General features: G+C 47.4%; 1 protein-coding gene across 2 annotated transcripts in view; it reads left to right on the top strand.

Annotated features, from left to right (window-relative positions):
- Positions 1-17,992, top strand: part of FER1L6 (fer-1 like family member 6) — a 402,024-nt gene that overhangs the window by 269,811 nt on the left and 114,221 nt on the right. For both annotated transcript variants that reach the window (XM_033934878.1, XM_033934877.1), the window contains exons 26-27: positions 3,825-4,075; positions 15,130-15,258. In XM_033934878.1, the coding sequence (XP_033790769.1) occupies positions 3,825-4,075; positions 15,130-15,258 (380 nt within the window). The remainder of the gene's footprint in view (positions 1-3,824; positions 4,076-15,129; positions 15,259-17,992) is intronic.

Genomic DNA, 17,992 nt, shown 5'->3' with positions numbered 1-17,992 from the left:
TCAGAGGAAGAGCCGACGTTGGCGAAAGCAGGTTGGGGTTGCTTCTCATGCTGCAAACGTTAAAGGTACAGGGGAAGGGGTGCGTGCATGCAGAAGAAGGGGACAGGGCAGGAGCGGATGGGGTGGGGGGGTTGAGGAGAGAGCGGGGGAGGGGCGCCTCTCATCCTCGCTACGCCACTGCAGAGGACTTCAAAGAATAGTACATTGTAGTACCATGTTTCCCGAAAATAAGACACTGTCTTATATTAATTTGGGGCCCAAGAAAGGCACTAGGTCATATTTTCGGGTAGGTCTTATTTTTTTTTCATGTACAATGATCATCTCTCCCTTCCTCTCCCCCACCCCATTCTTCCTATTTCCTTTCTCTCCCCCACATGTGCAGCATCTTTCCTCCCCTCTCACCCATCCCCTAGTGCAGTATCTCCCTCCCTCCCTCCCATTCCCCGGCAGAAACCTTGCAGCTTCTATCCCTCCCTTCCTCCCATCCCCCCTGTGTAGCATCTTTCTATCCCCCCCGTCGCGGTGCACCCCCCCTCGCCCCTCCCCTCAGTCCTTCTACACCAGCATTCTTCAATGCAAAGCTTGCGGGTCAGTGGTTGTGGCCATTCATACTCTGATTCTTATGTGAGCCAAGGATAATGAAGCCATTGTGACATCACTGATGTGATTGGCTCTTAGGCACTGGTGGAATGAGGCATTATGACATCACAATATCTGCTCTGGATACCAGAGACTGTCATTCTGTAGTGTCTGTTACAACCTCAGTCCTTCTACACCAGCATTCTTCAAAGCAAAGCTTGAGGGTCAGTGGTTGTGGCCATTCATACTCTGATTCTTCCCTCTCTCCTTAAAGAATGACATGACAGTGGTTTCCCGCGGTTATCCGCGGAGATGGGAACGGTGACGAATTTTGTCACCGTGTCATTCTCTATTCACGATGCAGCCCTTTTGCATGAAAAAGGTTGGAGACCACTGAATGATTAAGGTTACTAGATTTTCCCAAAGGAAAATCCGGACCCATGGCCAGGCCTCCAGGCCCGCCCAGTTCCTCCCGTTCCGCCCCCAGCCCCGCCTCCAGATGGCATCCGCACATGCGCGGACGCCACGACGTCACGCGTACGTGTGCACGTCGTCACTGCGTTGCATCCGCGCATGCACGGATGCCCTTTCCCGACGCGATTTGGACAGGAAACTTTTCAAAACCCGGACAAAGTGCCGGGTTTTGAAAAGCCGTCCGGACCCCCCCCCCCGACATATCCTCGAAAAGGAGGACATGTCTGGGGAAATCCGAACCTCTGGTCTACCACTGATCTAGGGGGAAGCTCTCAAACTGTAGAGCGGTGTGAACCCCAGTTGCTCCTGCCCCAGATCTATGCTTAGCCACGTACTTTGCCAAAATGTTTTCTTCTCTGTCTCGGTAATACATAGTCGAAACTAAATCAAAGTCTAACCAATAACTGCGCAAACAACACATCTCTTTATGGTACAGAATTAGACCCTCCCTCACGTTTACACCATAAAGCTTTTTGACAAACGTGCAGTCAGAGATGTGGCCGGTTCATAGTCAAAAGCGCGCGCCGACAAAGGCGCGCCGAGACAACGGAGCGCAAGGCGGAAGCCCGCGCCAAAGAAAAACAGTGTTTTAAGGGGCTCCGACGAGGGGTGTTGGTGGGGAACCCCCCCCACTTTACTGAATACAGATCGCGCCGGCGTTGTGCGGCGTTGTGGGGAATTTGGGGGGTTGTAACCCCCCTCATTATACTAGAAACTTAACTTTTTCCCTGTTTTTTAGGGAAAAAGTGAAATTTTCAGTATAATGTGGGGGGTTACAACCCCCCAAACCCCCCACAACGCCGGCACGATCTGTATTCAGTAAAGTGGGGGGTTCCCCCCCCACACCCCCGTCGGAGCCCCTTAAAACAGTGTTTTTCTTCGGCGCGGGCTTCCACCTTGCGCTCAGTTGTCTCGGCGCACCTTTGTCGGCGCGCGCTTTTGACCTGTCACCGATGTGGCCACTTTTGTGTCAGACCTGCTCAGCAGCGACACACCATTGCTACAGCTGGCAGGAATCCATAAACTCTGCCAGCTGAAGACATCCACAGTCTGTTATAACTTCCCTCCGACAACCTTTCCAATCAGCGGCAACGTTTATGAATAATAATAATAACAGTTTATATACCGCAATACCGTTAAGTTCTATGCGGTTTACAGAAGATTAGTGGAGTACAAGTTGAGTTGACGTACAAGTTGAGTTAACTTAAGGGATGTGGGAACAATGGGGAGAAAGGGCAAGAGAGGGGAATGAGAAATGAGCACATAAGAACATAAGAAATTGCCTCCGCTGGGTCAGATCAGGGGTCCATCGCGCCCAGCAGTCTGCTCCCGTGGCGGCCCATCAGGTCCATGACCTGTAAGTGATCCTTTGACTAAAACCTTTCAATCCTCATTATTCTTCTATCTAAACCCTTTTATAAACCTATCTCTACCTCTATCTATATCCCTCCAACCCCGTATCTTTCAGGAACTTGTCCAATCCCTCTTTGAATCCCCTTAATGTACTCTGTCTTATCACAGCCTCCGGAAGCACATTCCAGGTGTCCACCACCCTCTGAGTGAAGGAAAATGTCCTAGCATTGGTTCTAAACCTGTCCCCTTTCAAATTCTCCGAGTGCCCCTTTGTTCTTGTAGTTCCCAATAGGCTGAATAATAATAATAATAATAATAACAGCTTATATACCGCAATACCGTGAAGTTCTATGCGGTTTACAAAGATTAAGCAAAGGTACAAATTGATTAACTTTAAGAGGGGAGGAAGAAAGAGGGTTAATAGGACAGGAAATCCATTTTTGAGGAGAGAGTGATCAATAGAACAAGTTAATTGCTATAGAAGGTAGAGAGAAGAGAGGATCAGTTGTCTAGATACTTTAGGAACAGGTGTGTTTTCAGACGTTTCCTAAATTCCTCATAAGTAGTGGGCGAAAGCAATTGTTCTAGGTCTTTACCCCATGATGCTGTCCCTTTCCACCTTCTCCATGCCCTTCTTGATCTTGTAAGTCTCTATCATATCTCCTCTGAGTCTCCGCTTTTCCAGGGTGAAGAGCCCCAGATGCAGGGTACCGGCATTGATAGCTGGGATTGCTGCTGCTGACAGCTGTGGCGGGTCTGAGGGGAATTATGGTGGTCTGTGGATGTCTTCTTTATGTTTTTTGAATATTTGATATTACTGTATCACCTTTCACAAACAATCAAAGCGATTTACAATTAAAAAAAGAGAATTGTGGTGTTCCTCAGCTGGCAGGGCTTGGGGGATTCCCCCTAGCTAAGGTATTTAATCTTGAAGTTGAGCAGCGGACGAAGTGGGGGGAAGGGGCAGGGAGTGGGGAGGGCACCTGGCAGGGCTTGGGGGATTCCCCCTAGCTAAGGTATTTAATCTTGAAGTTGAGCAGCGGACGAAGTGGGGGGAAGGGGCAGGGAGTGGGGAGGGCACCTGGCAGGGCTTGGGGGATTCCCCCTAGCTAAGGTATTTAATCTTGAAGTTGAGCAGCGGACGAAGTGGGGGGAAGGGGCAGGGAGTGGGGAGGGCACCTGGCAGGGCTTGGGGGATTCCCCCTAGCTAAGGTATTTAATCTTGAAGTTGAGCAGCGGACGAAGTGGGGGGAAGGGGCAGGGAGTGGGGAGGGGGTGGAGAGGAAATACATCATGCTAGCCATCTGCCCACCGAAAATCTGCCATCTGGCTACACCACTGCATGCAGTCCTTCCCTCCCCTCCCTCTATTTATATAAGACCTTGCTTGATTAATTTCCTTTTTGTTACTGATTTCAGCTGCAGGTGAACCACTAGTGGTATATGACAAACCAGAGGAAGAACAACCTCCATCAGAGCATATTTATGTCGATGTGGAATCTACCATAGCTCAAGCTTCTTCCACCCCAGCTCCAGCTCTAGTCCCAGCTCCAGCTCCAGCCCAGGCTCCAGGTTTTCCCTTGGCATCAAGCCTAGATACAGTTCCTAGTAAAACCGTACCACCTGAGGAAGACACCGTGCCCTCTAAAGCAGGAAAAGAGGGCAAGAAGGTAAGGGGGGGGTCCTACAGTTTATCCTATTTTTTCTGGAAAGGCAATATTTCTTTGGGCAATAGTCCTGACTAGAGAATGACATGTGGGACAAATTTTTCCCCATCCCCGCGGGAACTCATTTTCCCATCCCGTCCCTGTGAGTTCTTTTCCTGTCCCTGCCCCATTCCTACGTGCTCCGTCCTCATCTGCACAAGCCTCAAACACTTTAAAATCCTAAGTAGGAACATTCTAGAGCTCAGATTGTGATGTCAAAATGCCTCATTCCGCCAATGCCTTCAGCGGCGGCACCCAGTTATTGATAGTCAAGGGCTCATTGCGCAATTAATTTGCAAGCGCACCTTGGGCTTGTGCCTAAATTTGGGTGCGCAGATCTGGGTGCCGTATATAGAATCCTGGGGTAAGTGACCTAGGTGCATTGGTTCCAGAATGGAACCTTTGATTATTGCTGCCAGTCGCGTAGTACGTACTAGTATTTTTGAAACATTTGCGTGCTATTGAACCCTTCATATAGGTGTAAGCTTCTAGAATGATCCTTTTAGGCCCTGATTCTATAAACGGTGCCTCACTTCTCTACACAGAGGAGCACAGTGGTCAATAATCCGTCAGGCACACTCCCATTTAAACCAGAGATTTCTTGGCGCCTAAGTCAAACCATGCCCAGAATCCACCCTAAACAGACCTACTTTCTGGTAGGTGCCTCAGAGTAGACGCCTACTAGCTAATTACCCCCTCAACACCCACCGCCACCCCAGACACTCTTAGCTGTGGTAGAGGTTTCTACCACAGCCCGGAGCACTAAATCCTCCATTGCTGCTCTGCCGCTCATAGGAATTCTATGGGTGTCGGAGCAGCGTCAGAGCATTTAGCGCTCCGGGCTGCGGTAGAAAAACCTCTACCGCGGCTTAGTAAAAGGGGGATAATTGTTTTTTTAATTGCTTTTTAATGATGCTTTTCAATTAACAGCACATATCAAGCCTAATTAAACAATTAACCCCTTCTCTTCCACAAAACCGTGCAAGAGGTTTTTAGCGCCGGCCGGCACGCTGGATGCTCTGCCTGCTCTGATGCTCATAGGATCTCTATGACCGTCGGAGCAGCACAGAGTATTCAGCGCACCGGCCGGCGTTAAAAACCTCTTCTGCGGTTTTGTAAAGTTATCCATCTAGATCGGCTCGGCGTGCTAATGTAGGCGCTGATAACTTCAGGCGCCATTTTTAGAATCTGAGCTTTAGTGCCTAGATTAGAAACAGAATGTGTTGCCGAGAAATTTTCTCTCTTAACCTTCATCATATAGGAAACATTCTGAAAAAAAAGTTTAACACAGCATCTCGTAAAAGGTTTTTAAAAGAAATATTTATTTTAAACAGGTCCTTAACCAGATTCTCGTCAAGTAAATTGACATGACTGCAGTCCAAGCTTTAATGCATATTAAAATAGCAATGACATGCCTGAAAAACACTACCATGGTTTAATCTAAGCCCTGCTCTAAAGTGCAACTGAGTACATTATCATTCAAAATCATGCTAATGAGCTCATTGCCATTTTGTGGCAGCCTTTGTAAGCTGCGTGACGCTGTCAATAAGAGCCGTAGTTAACTGCTCTTCTGGCTGAGCATATGCTTTTCTTAATTTAGCTTGTGAGAGTCATGGGTGTCTTCAGATTTCGGTTGTGCAGTAGCCAATATACCACAAAATTAAAGTACACGTATAAAGACCCAACGGTTGTTAATTGACATTTCACATTCTGTATGGCGTGAGAGGTTTCTACTTCATTAGTATCAATGACATCTTTTTCAGAAGATCATTTCCCCTAAGTGTAGAGAGGAAAGTAGATGAGTTTCATCTCAGCCTTTATCACACAAACAGAGGGTTGTTTTTTGTTTTTTTTAAATCTTGTAAAAAGTATTTATAATCTTTGCATTGGTGAAAAGAAAAGAAAGTCACAACTGAGTGAGTATCAGCTGCTCCATTATGCTTGTTTTGCATTTTTTGAAAATTTGTGACGCCCACCCACCCACCCACCCACACTTCAAGCAGTAATTCAGAATACTGCTACGAAGCTGATCTTTGGAATATGTAAATTTGACCATGTGACCCCTTTGCTTCAGAGTCTTCATTGGCTCCCGGTTTATTTTAGAATTCAATTTAAATGCGCTTGTATTTTTACATGGTATCTTTAATCCTCTTATTCCTTTATTTTGGAATGTTTACCGATTCTCCTTTGCAAGAGGTATCCAACAATTTAAACTCTCCCTTCCTTCTAATAAAGGCATTAAAGGAGTCAAGATCTTCAGTCAATCTTTGGTCTTTAAACTCTCTCAACTCTGAAATGATCTCCCCCTTTTTTTTTTAAGGAGTTAAAGTTCGTTTCAATTTTTCCGTAAATCTTTAAAAACTAATTTGCCAAACATTTTGAAAATGAATTCTTTTGAAATTTTGTTATTATCTTCTATTTATCATTTGTAAATCATTCCCTGTTTATTTAATTGCTGTAAACCGAGTCGAGCTTTCTCAGAATGATGACTCGGTATTCAAAGTTAAGCTTTAGTTTAGTGTAGTTTAGTTTAAGGAGGCCCATCGAACAGTTGTGGAGCCACAATTATTGCCCCTGTCCTTCTGACATCAACTTCCTCTTCTGGGACAGATGACTGGCAGAGCCGCTGCTGCCCTGTCTGTGGTTTGCAGTGGTTCCTTAACAGTTAAAGAAATGATGAGGTGTAGAAATCTGTATTTCCGCCATCTGATATGAAGAATTTTATCCGCGCATTCAAGTAAATTAAAACTGCAGGCTGAGATGAACAGGATCCCATGGTGAATGCTTAGCATCGCTCGTGCTGGAAATAAATTACAAAAATCTGCTGCATTCAAACACACGATGCAAATGACAGATGCAATATGGTAACGTTTGTTCATGTCATGAAACACAGGATATAAGAGTAAGGAGATAATTCATTAAGGGATGCTTAAAGTGTGTGCTAATCACCTTAACTCCTCTTAATCATTAGCGTACGCTAAAAAGCTAAGACACCCATTATATTCCTGTGGGCATCTTAGCGTTTAGCGTGCACTAAGGGCTAGATCTGTCGGAGCAGCACAGAGCATTCAGCACACCGGCCGGCAATTCTACTTTACGGAGAGGGTAGTGGATGCCTGGAATGCGCTCCCGAGAGAGGTGGTGGAGAGTAAAACTGTGACTGAGTTCAAAGAAGCATGGGTTGAACACAGAAGATTTAGAATCAGAAAATAATATTAAATATTGAACTAAGGCCAGTACTGGGCAGAGGTCTGTGTATGGCCGTTTGGTGGAGGATGGGCAGGGGAGGGCTTCAATGGCTGGGAGGGTGTAGATGGGCTGGAGTAAGTCTTAACAGAGATTTCGGCAGTTGGAACCCAAGCACAGTACGTACCGGATAAAGCTTTGGATTCTTGCCCAGAAATAGCTAAGAAGAAAAAAAAAAAAAAATTTAAATTGAATCAGGTTGGGCAGACTGGATGGACCATTCGGGTCTTTATCTGCCGTCATCTACTATGTTACTATGTGTCCGATCCGTGGGCGATTGGAGGCAGGCCAGCCAGGCAAGGCAAGCACATGGTAGCAGCGTGAGAGTGCTTGCAGGGAGTGAGAGCGGGCAGGCAGGCTGAACTAGAGAGAGAGGAAGGAGGCACTTAGCAGCGGGGAGAGAAGCAGAGTGCTTGCCAAGAGGCGGAGGAAGGGGCGGAGAGCACACGGAGAGGCGGAGGGGGAGGAGAAAGGGAGCGGAGAGCTTGCGGAGAGGCGGAGAAGGCAGAGAGAGGGGAGGAAAGGCGGCGGAGGTGCTTGCGGGAGACCGAGGAGGCTAAGCAGGGGAGAGGAGCGCTGAAATCGACGGAGGAGGAGGCGGACGGGACGCGGTGGTAACTCCGCCCACCCCCCGACGTCACTGCAGATCCACCCCATATAAGGGCTCGAGCCAACGGCTCGCGGCCGTTCGGCGCGCAGCGAAGCGAGCGCCTTTGCGAAGGGCCTCAAGAAGGGCATCAAGGAAGGGCTATCAATTTCAGCTGGTCTCTATAATCCTACAACTAGCTAAAGTACCAATCAACTTCAACCTTTCTTCAATCTTTCCCTCTTCCAGGTCTTACAACTTTCAACTCTCTATTCCTACCTAACCAACAAGCACACTTAATAGGCGGACCACACCAACCACACTATTCTAACAGGCAGACACACTATCATCTATCCTCTAATATTTAATAATATCTGAATCGGTCTGTCCTCTCTAGCTCACAACAGGTAACCTTAACTGTCAATTAACATTCTACTATATCCCTCTGACCAAGAACAAACAACCTCAACACATTCTGACCAACTCCTAACAGTCCCCATTCTGACAAAAATCTAAAAAAAAAAAAAAAAAAAAAAAAAAAATTAATAAATAAATTTATAATAATAATAAAAATCCTTTATATATGGCAGGCAGAACTAGAGGCAGCAAGGCTTCAGTCAAGACAGGCAGCTCAGTCGCCGAAAGTACCCAGGGGATGGCTACGGTCTTCGTACAGACAGAGGGGGAACCTGGACAGAGGGCAGAGGTCTCTGTACAGACCGAGGCCATCCCCTCAAAGATGTCTTCAGTCTTCACTCAGACAGACCCAATTGAACAGCCAGATGAAAGCCTTCTGCTAGAGCTGAGGAGCCTGAGAGAGGAGATTCAACGCTTAAGGAGCATCCGTGATGACGAGACCTTCATCGACGGAATAATCCAGGAGCTGTCTCAGATCACCGAACGAGAGCCTGACAAGACCATCCTTGAGACTCCCAAAGCTTCCAGAACTTCAGGCTTGAATCCAACCGTCGGAATTCAGGAAGTCACTGGAGACGGTGATTCCTGGCAGCTGGTGACTTCCTCCACAGGAAAACGCAGAAAACCTTATTCTGTTTCTCTCTCTCACATACAGGGCAGCTCTACATCGACACCACACATCCCCCTTAAGAACAGATACCAGCTGCTACAGGAGGATCCTGACAACGAGGTACAAGAAGTGGTTGAGCAGACGGTTCCGGTTCCAGAGTCAACAGATCAGCCCGCCCCTAGAAAGCGCAGAGTTGTGGTCATCGGGGATTCGCTGCTAAGGGGCACCGAGGGACCAATTTGTAGACCCGATCTGCAATCAAGAGAGGTCTGCTGTTTGCCAGGGGCCAGGATCCGGGATGTAACCGATAACCTGGACAGACTCATCAAACCTCAGGATCACTTCCCTATGATCCTCATCCACGTCGGAACCAACGACACTGCCAGGTGCACCCCGGGGAGCATACCTGAGGACTTCAGAGCCCTGGGAGAGAAGCTGAGGAGGATGGATGCGCAGGTGGTCTTCTCCTCGATCCTCCCAGTGAGGGGCAAGGGCAGTGCCAGGGAGGATCGAGTCCGGAGGGCGAACGACTGGCTGCAGGGATGGTGCAAGGAGATGAACTTTGGGTTCCTACACCACGGAGAGGCACTGCAAGGACTTCTGGGACCAGACGGGTTACACCTGACCAGGAGGGGGAAGAACGTCCTTGGACACCGTCTAGCCCACCTACTACACAGGGCTTTAAACTAGGTAAGTTGGGGGAGGGTACGGGCACAAACAACCCACATGACGAGCTAAGCTACCAATACTCTTTTGAGACTGAGCTAAGTAAATACTATATTTCTGGGACACATTACAATTTTGGGTCTAGGGGGAGGATACATAGCGATTCTGGGTCTAGACGGGGTACACATTATAATTCTGGGTCCAGAGAGAGTGCACACGTTGCAAATCGCACTAAAGGAGCTCGAGTAGCCCAAACGGGAATAGCCCCACAGAGTACACACATTACCGAGTCTGAGATAGGAGCACACTATAGTCATGGGGAGTCCGAGACAGGTTCAAGCTTTAGCTCTGGGTCTATGAAGTGTAAGAGACAGGCAAATAATGTTAGGGAGTGTAAGAGACATGCGAATAATGCTAATGGGGTCCTAGTTGATAAAGAGGGATCGTCCCCACTGAGATACAACAAATACACAACGTGGAGGGCTATGTACGTCAACGCCCACAGTCTGGGAAATAAGATCCTAGACTTAGAAACAGAAATGAGGAATGCTGACCTGGATGTAGTGGCGATATCTGAGACCTGGCTCACAGACTCCCACGGGTGGGACATGGTCATACCAGGTTACAACTTGCTTCGCCGGGACAGGGAGGGTAAAATGGGAGGAGGTGTAGCATTATATACTAAAGATGACATTAAGGTCACCAGAATCACGGATGTACAGTACACTGGGGAATCCCTTTGGGTAAATTTGGCCAGAGGGAAGGACAAATGCCTGTATCTTGGCGTAGTATACAGACCCCCAAGACATCAAGATGACCTAGATAAGGAATTAATCGGAGATATAGAGAATATCACCTTACGAGGTGACACAGTATTGGTAGGTGACTTCAACATGCCTGATGTGGATTGGGTCACACTTTCCTCTTCTTCCGGCAACAGCAGAAAGCTATTAAACTCTTTGAATGGAGCAAGACTCAGGCAACTGGTATCTGAACCAACAAGGGATCAGGCAATACTGGACCTAGTACTTACCAATGGGGAAAGTATCACAGAGGTCTCGGTGGGTGAAACTTTGGCCTCCAGTGACCACAATATGATATGGTTCAATATCAGGAAAGGTTTCACGAAATCTACATCAATGACCAAGGTTCTCAAATTCAAAGACACAAAATTCCAAGACATGGGAGACTTCGTTCACCAGGCGCTACAAAGCCAAGCAGACACCGACAGCGTGGAAGAAATGTGGTCAACTCTGAAAGCCACCATACAGGAAGCAACAAACCGCTATGTTAAATCAGTAAGCAAACGGAGTAGGAACAACAAGCCACAGTGGTTCTCTACGGAGATCTCGGACATCATCAAAGAGAAGAAAAAAGCATTCATCTCCTACAAACAATCAGGGACACAGGACTCTAGAGTAAAATATCTGGCCAAGTCAAGGGCCGTCAAAGCAGCAGTTAGGGAGGCCAAATTCCGCATGGAGGAGTCTCTAGCAAAGAACATCCAGAAAGGAGATAAATCTTTCTTCAGGTATATCAGTGACAGAAATAAGAACTCGGGAGGGATAGTACGTCTAAGAAAACCAGACGGAGACTATGTAGAAACGGACTCGGAAAAAGCCCAACTGTTAAATACATACTTCTGCTCAGTCTTCACCCGCGAGGCGCCGGGAATCGGCCCTCAGCCACAGACAAGGGTTAAATCAGTTGACCCGTTTAGTAATTTCAAGTTTACACCCAGCAGCGTCTATTGCGAGCTGTCAAAAATCAAGGTCAACAAGGCCATGGGGCCTGACAACCTACACCCTAGGGTGCTCAGGGAGTTGGGTGATGTCCTAGCGGAACCGCTATCCGCGCTCTTCAATCTCTCCCTTAGTACAGGTAACGTCCCGATGGACTGGAAGACAGCTAACGTCATCCCACTCCACAAGAAAGGCTCCAAGATGGAGATGGCAAATTACAGACCAGTGAGTCTCACATCGATAGTGAGCAAACTAATGGAAACCCTAATCAAACACCAATTGGATAGAATCATGGACGAGGAGAAACTAAGGGATCCCCGCCAGCATGGATTTACTAAGGGGAGATCCTGCCAATCCAACCTGATCAGCTTCTTTGACTGGGTAACGAGGAAGCTGGATGCTGGTGAGTCCCTGGACATTGTCTACCTAGATTTCAGCAAAGCATTTGATAGCGTACCACACCGCAGGTTGCTAAGCAAGATGAGTTCTTTAGGTCTGGGCGACACATTGACAAATTGGGTTGGGAACTGGCTTGGAGGTAGGCTTCAGAGGGTAGTGGTGAATGGCACCCCCTCCGAAATGTCAGAGGTGATAAGTGGAGTGCCACAGGGCTCCGTCCTGGGCCCGATCTTGTTCAACATCTACATAGGAGACTTGACAGAAGGGCTCCGAGGAAGAATAACTTTATTCGCCGATGATGCCAAGCTAAGCAATGTAGTGAACAAGAGCACAACAGACAATAATTCAATGGCAGATGACATGATGCATGACCTACTTCTACTGGAGCACTGGTCTAGGTCCTGGCAGCTCAGTTTCAATGCCAAAAAATGCAAAGTCATGCACCTGGGAAGCCGAAATCCACGCAAACTTTACACCCTAAATGGCGAGATCTTGACAAAAACTGAAGCAGAAAGAGACTTAGGAGTGATTGTCAGGGAAGACATGAAGTCTGCAAATCAAGTTGAGCAAGCTTCATCCAAAGCAAGGCAAATCATAGGTTGCATACGCAGGAGTTTCGTCAGCCGTAAACCGGAAGTCATTATGCCACTGTATAGATCCATGGTGAGACCGCACCTGGAGTACTGTGTACAATTTTGGAATCCACATTACCGCAAGGATGTACTGAGACTGGAATCGGTCCAGAGAATGGCCACCAGGATGGTCTCGGGACTCAAGGAGCTCCCGTACGAGGAGCGGTTAGGGAAGTTGCAGCTCTACTCACTCGAGGAACGTAGAGAGAGGGGAGATATGATCGAGACATTCAAGTACCTCACGGGTCGCATCGAAGTAGAAGAGGATATCTTCTTTTTCAAGGGTCCCGCGGCAACAAGGGGACATCAGTGGAAAATCAGGGGCGGGAAACTGCACGGTGACACTAGGAAGTTCTTCTTCACAGAAAGGGTGGTTGATCGCTGGAATAGTCTTCCACTTCAGGTTATTGAGGCCAGAAGCGTGCAAGATTTTAAGGCCAAATGGGACAAACATGTGGGATCTATCCGCAAAGATAGATAGGGAGGGTCATTGGAGTGGGCAGACTTGATGGGCCGTGGCCCTTATCTGCCGTCTATTTCTATGTTTCTATGTTTCTATGTTTCTATGACCGATTCACCAACCACCTTCATGCAAATGGGGGTGATCGGAGGCACACCCCCATCCAATGACACGGATCGCTGGTTAGCAATCCTGACGCATGCGCAGACCATCTACTTTGCCTGTAGATGGTCTGCGCATGCGTTTGCTGTCCAGTTTTTTTTTGTTTTTACTCGTTCCGACTCTCCTCCGAAGTCCTGCCTTCCTTCCCCTTCTTGCCTCCGGTGCTGTTCTAATCCTGGGCAAGGATCATCCTACTTTTAACTTTTTATAGCGAGCTCCTGGTTTTAACACGCATTAAACCCGCAGGTTAAAACCACGGGCTCGCACTGCGGGAGAAGGCCGGGGCAGAAGCAGGGCTGCGCTGTGCCGCAACTCGTAACTCCAGAGTCGGAGAGACAGAGAGTAGGAGAGCCAGGGGAGACAGAGAGAGAGTCAAGGAGGCATAGAGTAGGTCGCAGCAGAGAGCAGAGGCAGAGAGCGGGTTTATTTCAGGGCTGCGGGGCTGGCAGGACAGACGGAAAGGAGGTGAACGACTGATCCCCAGCGGTCGCTTCTTGTTGATCAGCCAGCCCAGTCGGTGTTCAAGATTTTTGTTTAGTGAATCGCGTCCCTGCCTACTTTGCATGCCGTTTCCCCTCATTTGCATGCACGGATCGGAATCTGATCGGCACTGAGGTTAGTGAATCGGGTCGGAGGAAAATCGGGTCGCAAAGGGGTCGCAAACCATCAGTACACAATCAGTTTGCTTACTGAATCTAGCCCTAAATCGGTTAGCACCTCTTGATGAATTCCCCTATTAAAGACTCTATTAAATGATTTTGTACTGTAAAAGCTCAATTCACTCAATTTGGAATTCCAAGTATGTTCCAGATGCAAGTTATTCACCAACTTCAGCAGATAAAAATAGTCAAACATTATGCTAGAAGGGTTTGCACCAGTGGTGTAGTGAGGAGGGGCAGGGGGATGGGAGTGCCATCTTGCTAAGGGCCCGGCACCCTGCCTCCTCTCTGCCCCCCCCCCCCGCTCCTCTCCTTGCCACGCGTGCACGCCCCTTACCCTTCCCCCGCACCTTTTTTACTTCCCCAGCGCGAGGTTGCTGCCTGTGTTGACACTGGCGCTCTCTCTGATGTCACTTCCGGGACCCACGACTAGGAAGTGACATCGGAGGGCGAGCCGACACCGACGTGGGTATGATGCTCATGCCGGAAAAGTTTAAAAGGTATGGGTAAAGGGAAGAAGGTTGCAGGTAAGAGCATGAGGTAGGGGCGCCGCTCACCCTTATAACGCCACTGGTTTGCAACAATAATCCAAGCAAAAGCACGACTTTCTCCTTCCACACCTTGGCACCTTTTCCCTTTTCCAGTTTCCCTTTATAACTGAGTTGGCTTATGCTCCAATCATTAGTACTGAGTCTTCTGGACTATTGTAATATTGCTTATTTAACTATGACTAAGCAAAACATTACAAATGATCCAGATTGTGATTGATCCAGAATACTGCGGTACGATTGATTTATGGTCAAAAGCAGGGGTAGGCAATTCCGGTCCTCGAGAGCCGGAGCCAGGTCAGATTTTCAGGCTCTCCACAATAAATATGCATGAGATAGATTTGCATCTCAAGGAGGCAGTGCATGCAAATCCATCTCATCCATATTTATTGTGGATATCCTGAAAACCTGACATGGCTCCGGCTCTTGAGGACCGGAATTGCCTACCCCTGGTCTAAAGAAATATGATCAGATAACCTCTTTCTACCGTGAGTTGCACCGGCTCCCCGTGGAGGCACGCATTATCTTTAAACTGGGATGCATATGCTACAAAGTCATCGATGGCCCAGCCCCACTTTATTTAGCAGACAGATTTTAGCAGACAGGGGAAAATGCTTGAGTACCTGATTGTAAAAACCGCTTAGATAACCTTGATAGGCGGTATATAAAATCCTAATAAACTTGAAACTTGATCCCATAAGAATAGTAGAAAATCACATGCTCTGTTTGTATTTCCCTCTGTTAAAGGCTGCAAAGGCAAGAAATAGCACGGTCATCTGTTATGTTATGACTCACATTTCTGGAATGGAGATTGAGGGTCTGATCTGGTAAACTATTTTTTTTAATTCTCAGAGTGTTGTATAGTAAGGTATTTTTGTTTTATTCTTGTAGAAATCCCTGGGAAGGAGATCTACTCGACGGTCCACTAAGAGAAGAAAGAGGACTATTGCCGATGAGTCAGCAGAGAACGTTATCGACTGGTGGTCCAAGTACTACACTTCCATGGAGAAAGTGCAGAAGGTACTCACAGTGATCACAACCGCATCTGCTTGTTTTGTGATTTGCATATTTTAATCGTTGCCATGGAGGGCAATGTTCATCTGGTAAAATCTCAGTCTCCCAGATTTGCTGCAAGCATGCGTCTTCATAGTTGCATTGGGCCAAAGACAGCTTCTGTCCAGTGCTTGTAAGATGAGCATGACTGAGATAATGCCGGAAAATTCTCATTGATCAAGCTCTTGCCACCAAAGATGATTGGGATTATTTACCTGTACTTTTGCTTGGTTTTCCTTATCTCTGATTGCGCCATTTACTTGTGTATTGGTCTTATTTAACAATTGTTCCCAAAATTTAAATTTTTATTAAAAATTTTAGCCTTTGGAATCCAGACTTCAACCTGATCAGCTGACAACCCCTTTTTAAAAATATGATTGCTGTTGAATGCCCATGGGCTTTCAATTTGCAAAGTAGCATTCCTTTTCCTATAAATTAAAGGTAAATTGCTCAGACCCACCCGCCAGAAGCAGTGATATATCAAAGCCTAATAAACAATAAATGCTACTTTAGCCATGTGGGGGCTAATTTTATATAGCAGGACGCCTGATTTAGGAGGGCAAATAGGTGCCTACTAAGATACCATTCTATAATGACCCATAAACCTATGTCTTTATATTGGCCCAAAAACAACAGAAATTACACCTACCTTGCAAATGCAGACGTGCGCACCAACTCGTGATTTGGTGTAAATATCTACACTTCGATTGTTCATGTAGATTAGCAAATTTTATAATCTATGTGTGAACTTGTGGAATTCTGTTCTTACGGTGCTCAAGTTCCACTCCTCTACACACCTACCAGCTAAGAAAAGAGATGGTAAATAAAACCAAGAATATGAGGGACCGCTGAAAAGTTCTCAGCCCAACCCAAAAATTTGGGCCAGTCTCCATCGAGGGCTATACACTTAGGCCCGGATTCTGCAAACGGCATTCCGATTGTAGGCAATGCTAGGCAGCCTACCGCTGTCTAACCAGCCAATCTGGATGCACGTTTGTTAAAAAAAAAGCATTGGCGGCGCCTCTGGGAGCCTAGGGAGGCCCGCATGCTCGCCTAAGTTTGCCTAAGGCTAGCTGTAGGCGTGGTTTGTCCTGGAAGTAGCCATAGGAGAACCTAGGTGGGCATTCAACCTAGGCGGGCATTCAACAGCAAAATACTGGCCTACATTGTAAGTAGACGTAGCCACTTAATGCGGCAAGTGCTCTCCCTGCCATGATAAGTTTAGCGGCCGCGGCTCTGGCCGCCAGTCACCCTCCCTCCCTCCTTAACACAGCAGAAGGGATGCCCAATACCTCCTGCCTGGGAACTCCCCCCCCCCAAATGAGCATGGCAGGTGGGATGCCCAATCCCTACTGCCCAGAACCCCCCCCTGAACAAACACGGCAAAAGGGATGCCCAATCCCTCCTAATGGAACACTCCCCCGCCCTCCAAAGATCGCCAGAAGGAGGGTGCCCAATCCCTCCTGCCGGAACACTCATCCCCCACCTCCCTGAACGAAACCGGCAGGAAGGTGCCTAATCCCTCCTGCCAGAAACCCCCCACATTCCTCTGTAGATCTTTGCTAGTGTGAGCAACTTCTCCTTCCTGTTACTCACGCCAGCCTCTGAATCATTTCCAGGTCATGGGGCCAGGAGCATGCTGAAGAAGCCACTCACACTGGTTAAGATTTAGAGGTATGGGGGGGGAGAGCACGAGTGTGGAGTGGGAGTCAGGAAGGAGCAAGGGGGCACCTACTACCCTTACGATGAAGTCATAGCTAGGTACACACACTGGTGGTGTGATTTCAACTGTTTTCGTGGATGTTGTTAAGATCCTGACAAAAGGGCAGAATACTCTCAGGTTGTGACTGCTTTGGGCTTGAGATGTGGAATGACGTCTGAAAGGATGCAACAGTGTTTTAAAGACCGAACACAATGTCAAAAATAAACAAAATAGACCATCTGGTAATAAATATGATGGTCTTATATCTGTTCCCAATTATTTTCTGTACTATTTCCCTTGATTTGGATATGCTCCTTGATTTTTTGTGTGTCTTCTAACACAATTTAGTTGAATTCCAACAATATCCATATGTTAGATGCCGTTCCAAATTGATGATACACGCTGCTCGATTCTCAAGTATACAGCGGCTAAGGTAGAAATCCCGAGCATGCCTGCTATTGTACTGGATTAGGGTGTGTAAAAATTACGACCGAGGTTACTGGTCATGTGTACTATCAGGACAGGAGAGAACGTGTGTGGCGCGGTGGTTGAAGCTACAGCCTCAGCACCCTGGGGGCTCTGGGTTCAAATCCCGCACTGCTCCTTGTGACCCTGGGCAAGTCACTTAATCCTCCATAGCCCCAGGTTGTGAGCCCACCGGGACAGAGAGGGAAAATGCTTGAGTACCTGATTGTAAAACCGCTTAGATAACCTTGATAGGCGGTATATAAAATCCTAATAAACTTAAAGTTATTCCACCCCACCCCCCTTTTATACAGCTATGCTAATGGCTGCTGCTGTGGTAATCGCTCCGATGTCCATAGGGAATTAGTGGACTTTGGAGTATTTGCCACAAGGCTTTGTAAAAGAAGCCCTCTATTAGGGGTCATATGGTCAGCAGGGAGCTCATGAGCCGAAACAGAAGCAAAGGAGGTATGACCTCATTGCTGGATTTTGTTAAATAGCATAAAATTAACTGCATGCATAACATTGTAAAGA

This window comes from Geotrypetes seraphini, chromosome 2 (assembly GCF_902459505.1).
Source record: "Geotrypetes seraphini chromosome 2, aGeoSer1.1, whole genome shotgun sequence".
Lineage (NCBI taxonomy): Eukaryota > Metazoa > Chordata > Amphibia > Gymnophiona > Dermophiidae > Geotrypetes > Geotrypetes seraphini.
The sequence above is the reverse complement of the archived record's forward strand: the minus strand, read 5'-3'. Positions and strand labels throughout refer to the sequence as shown.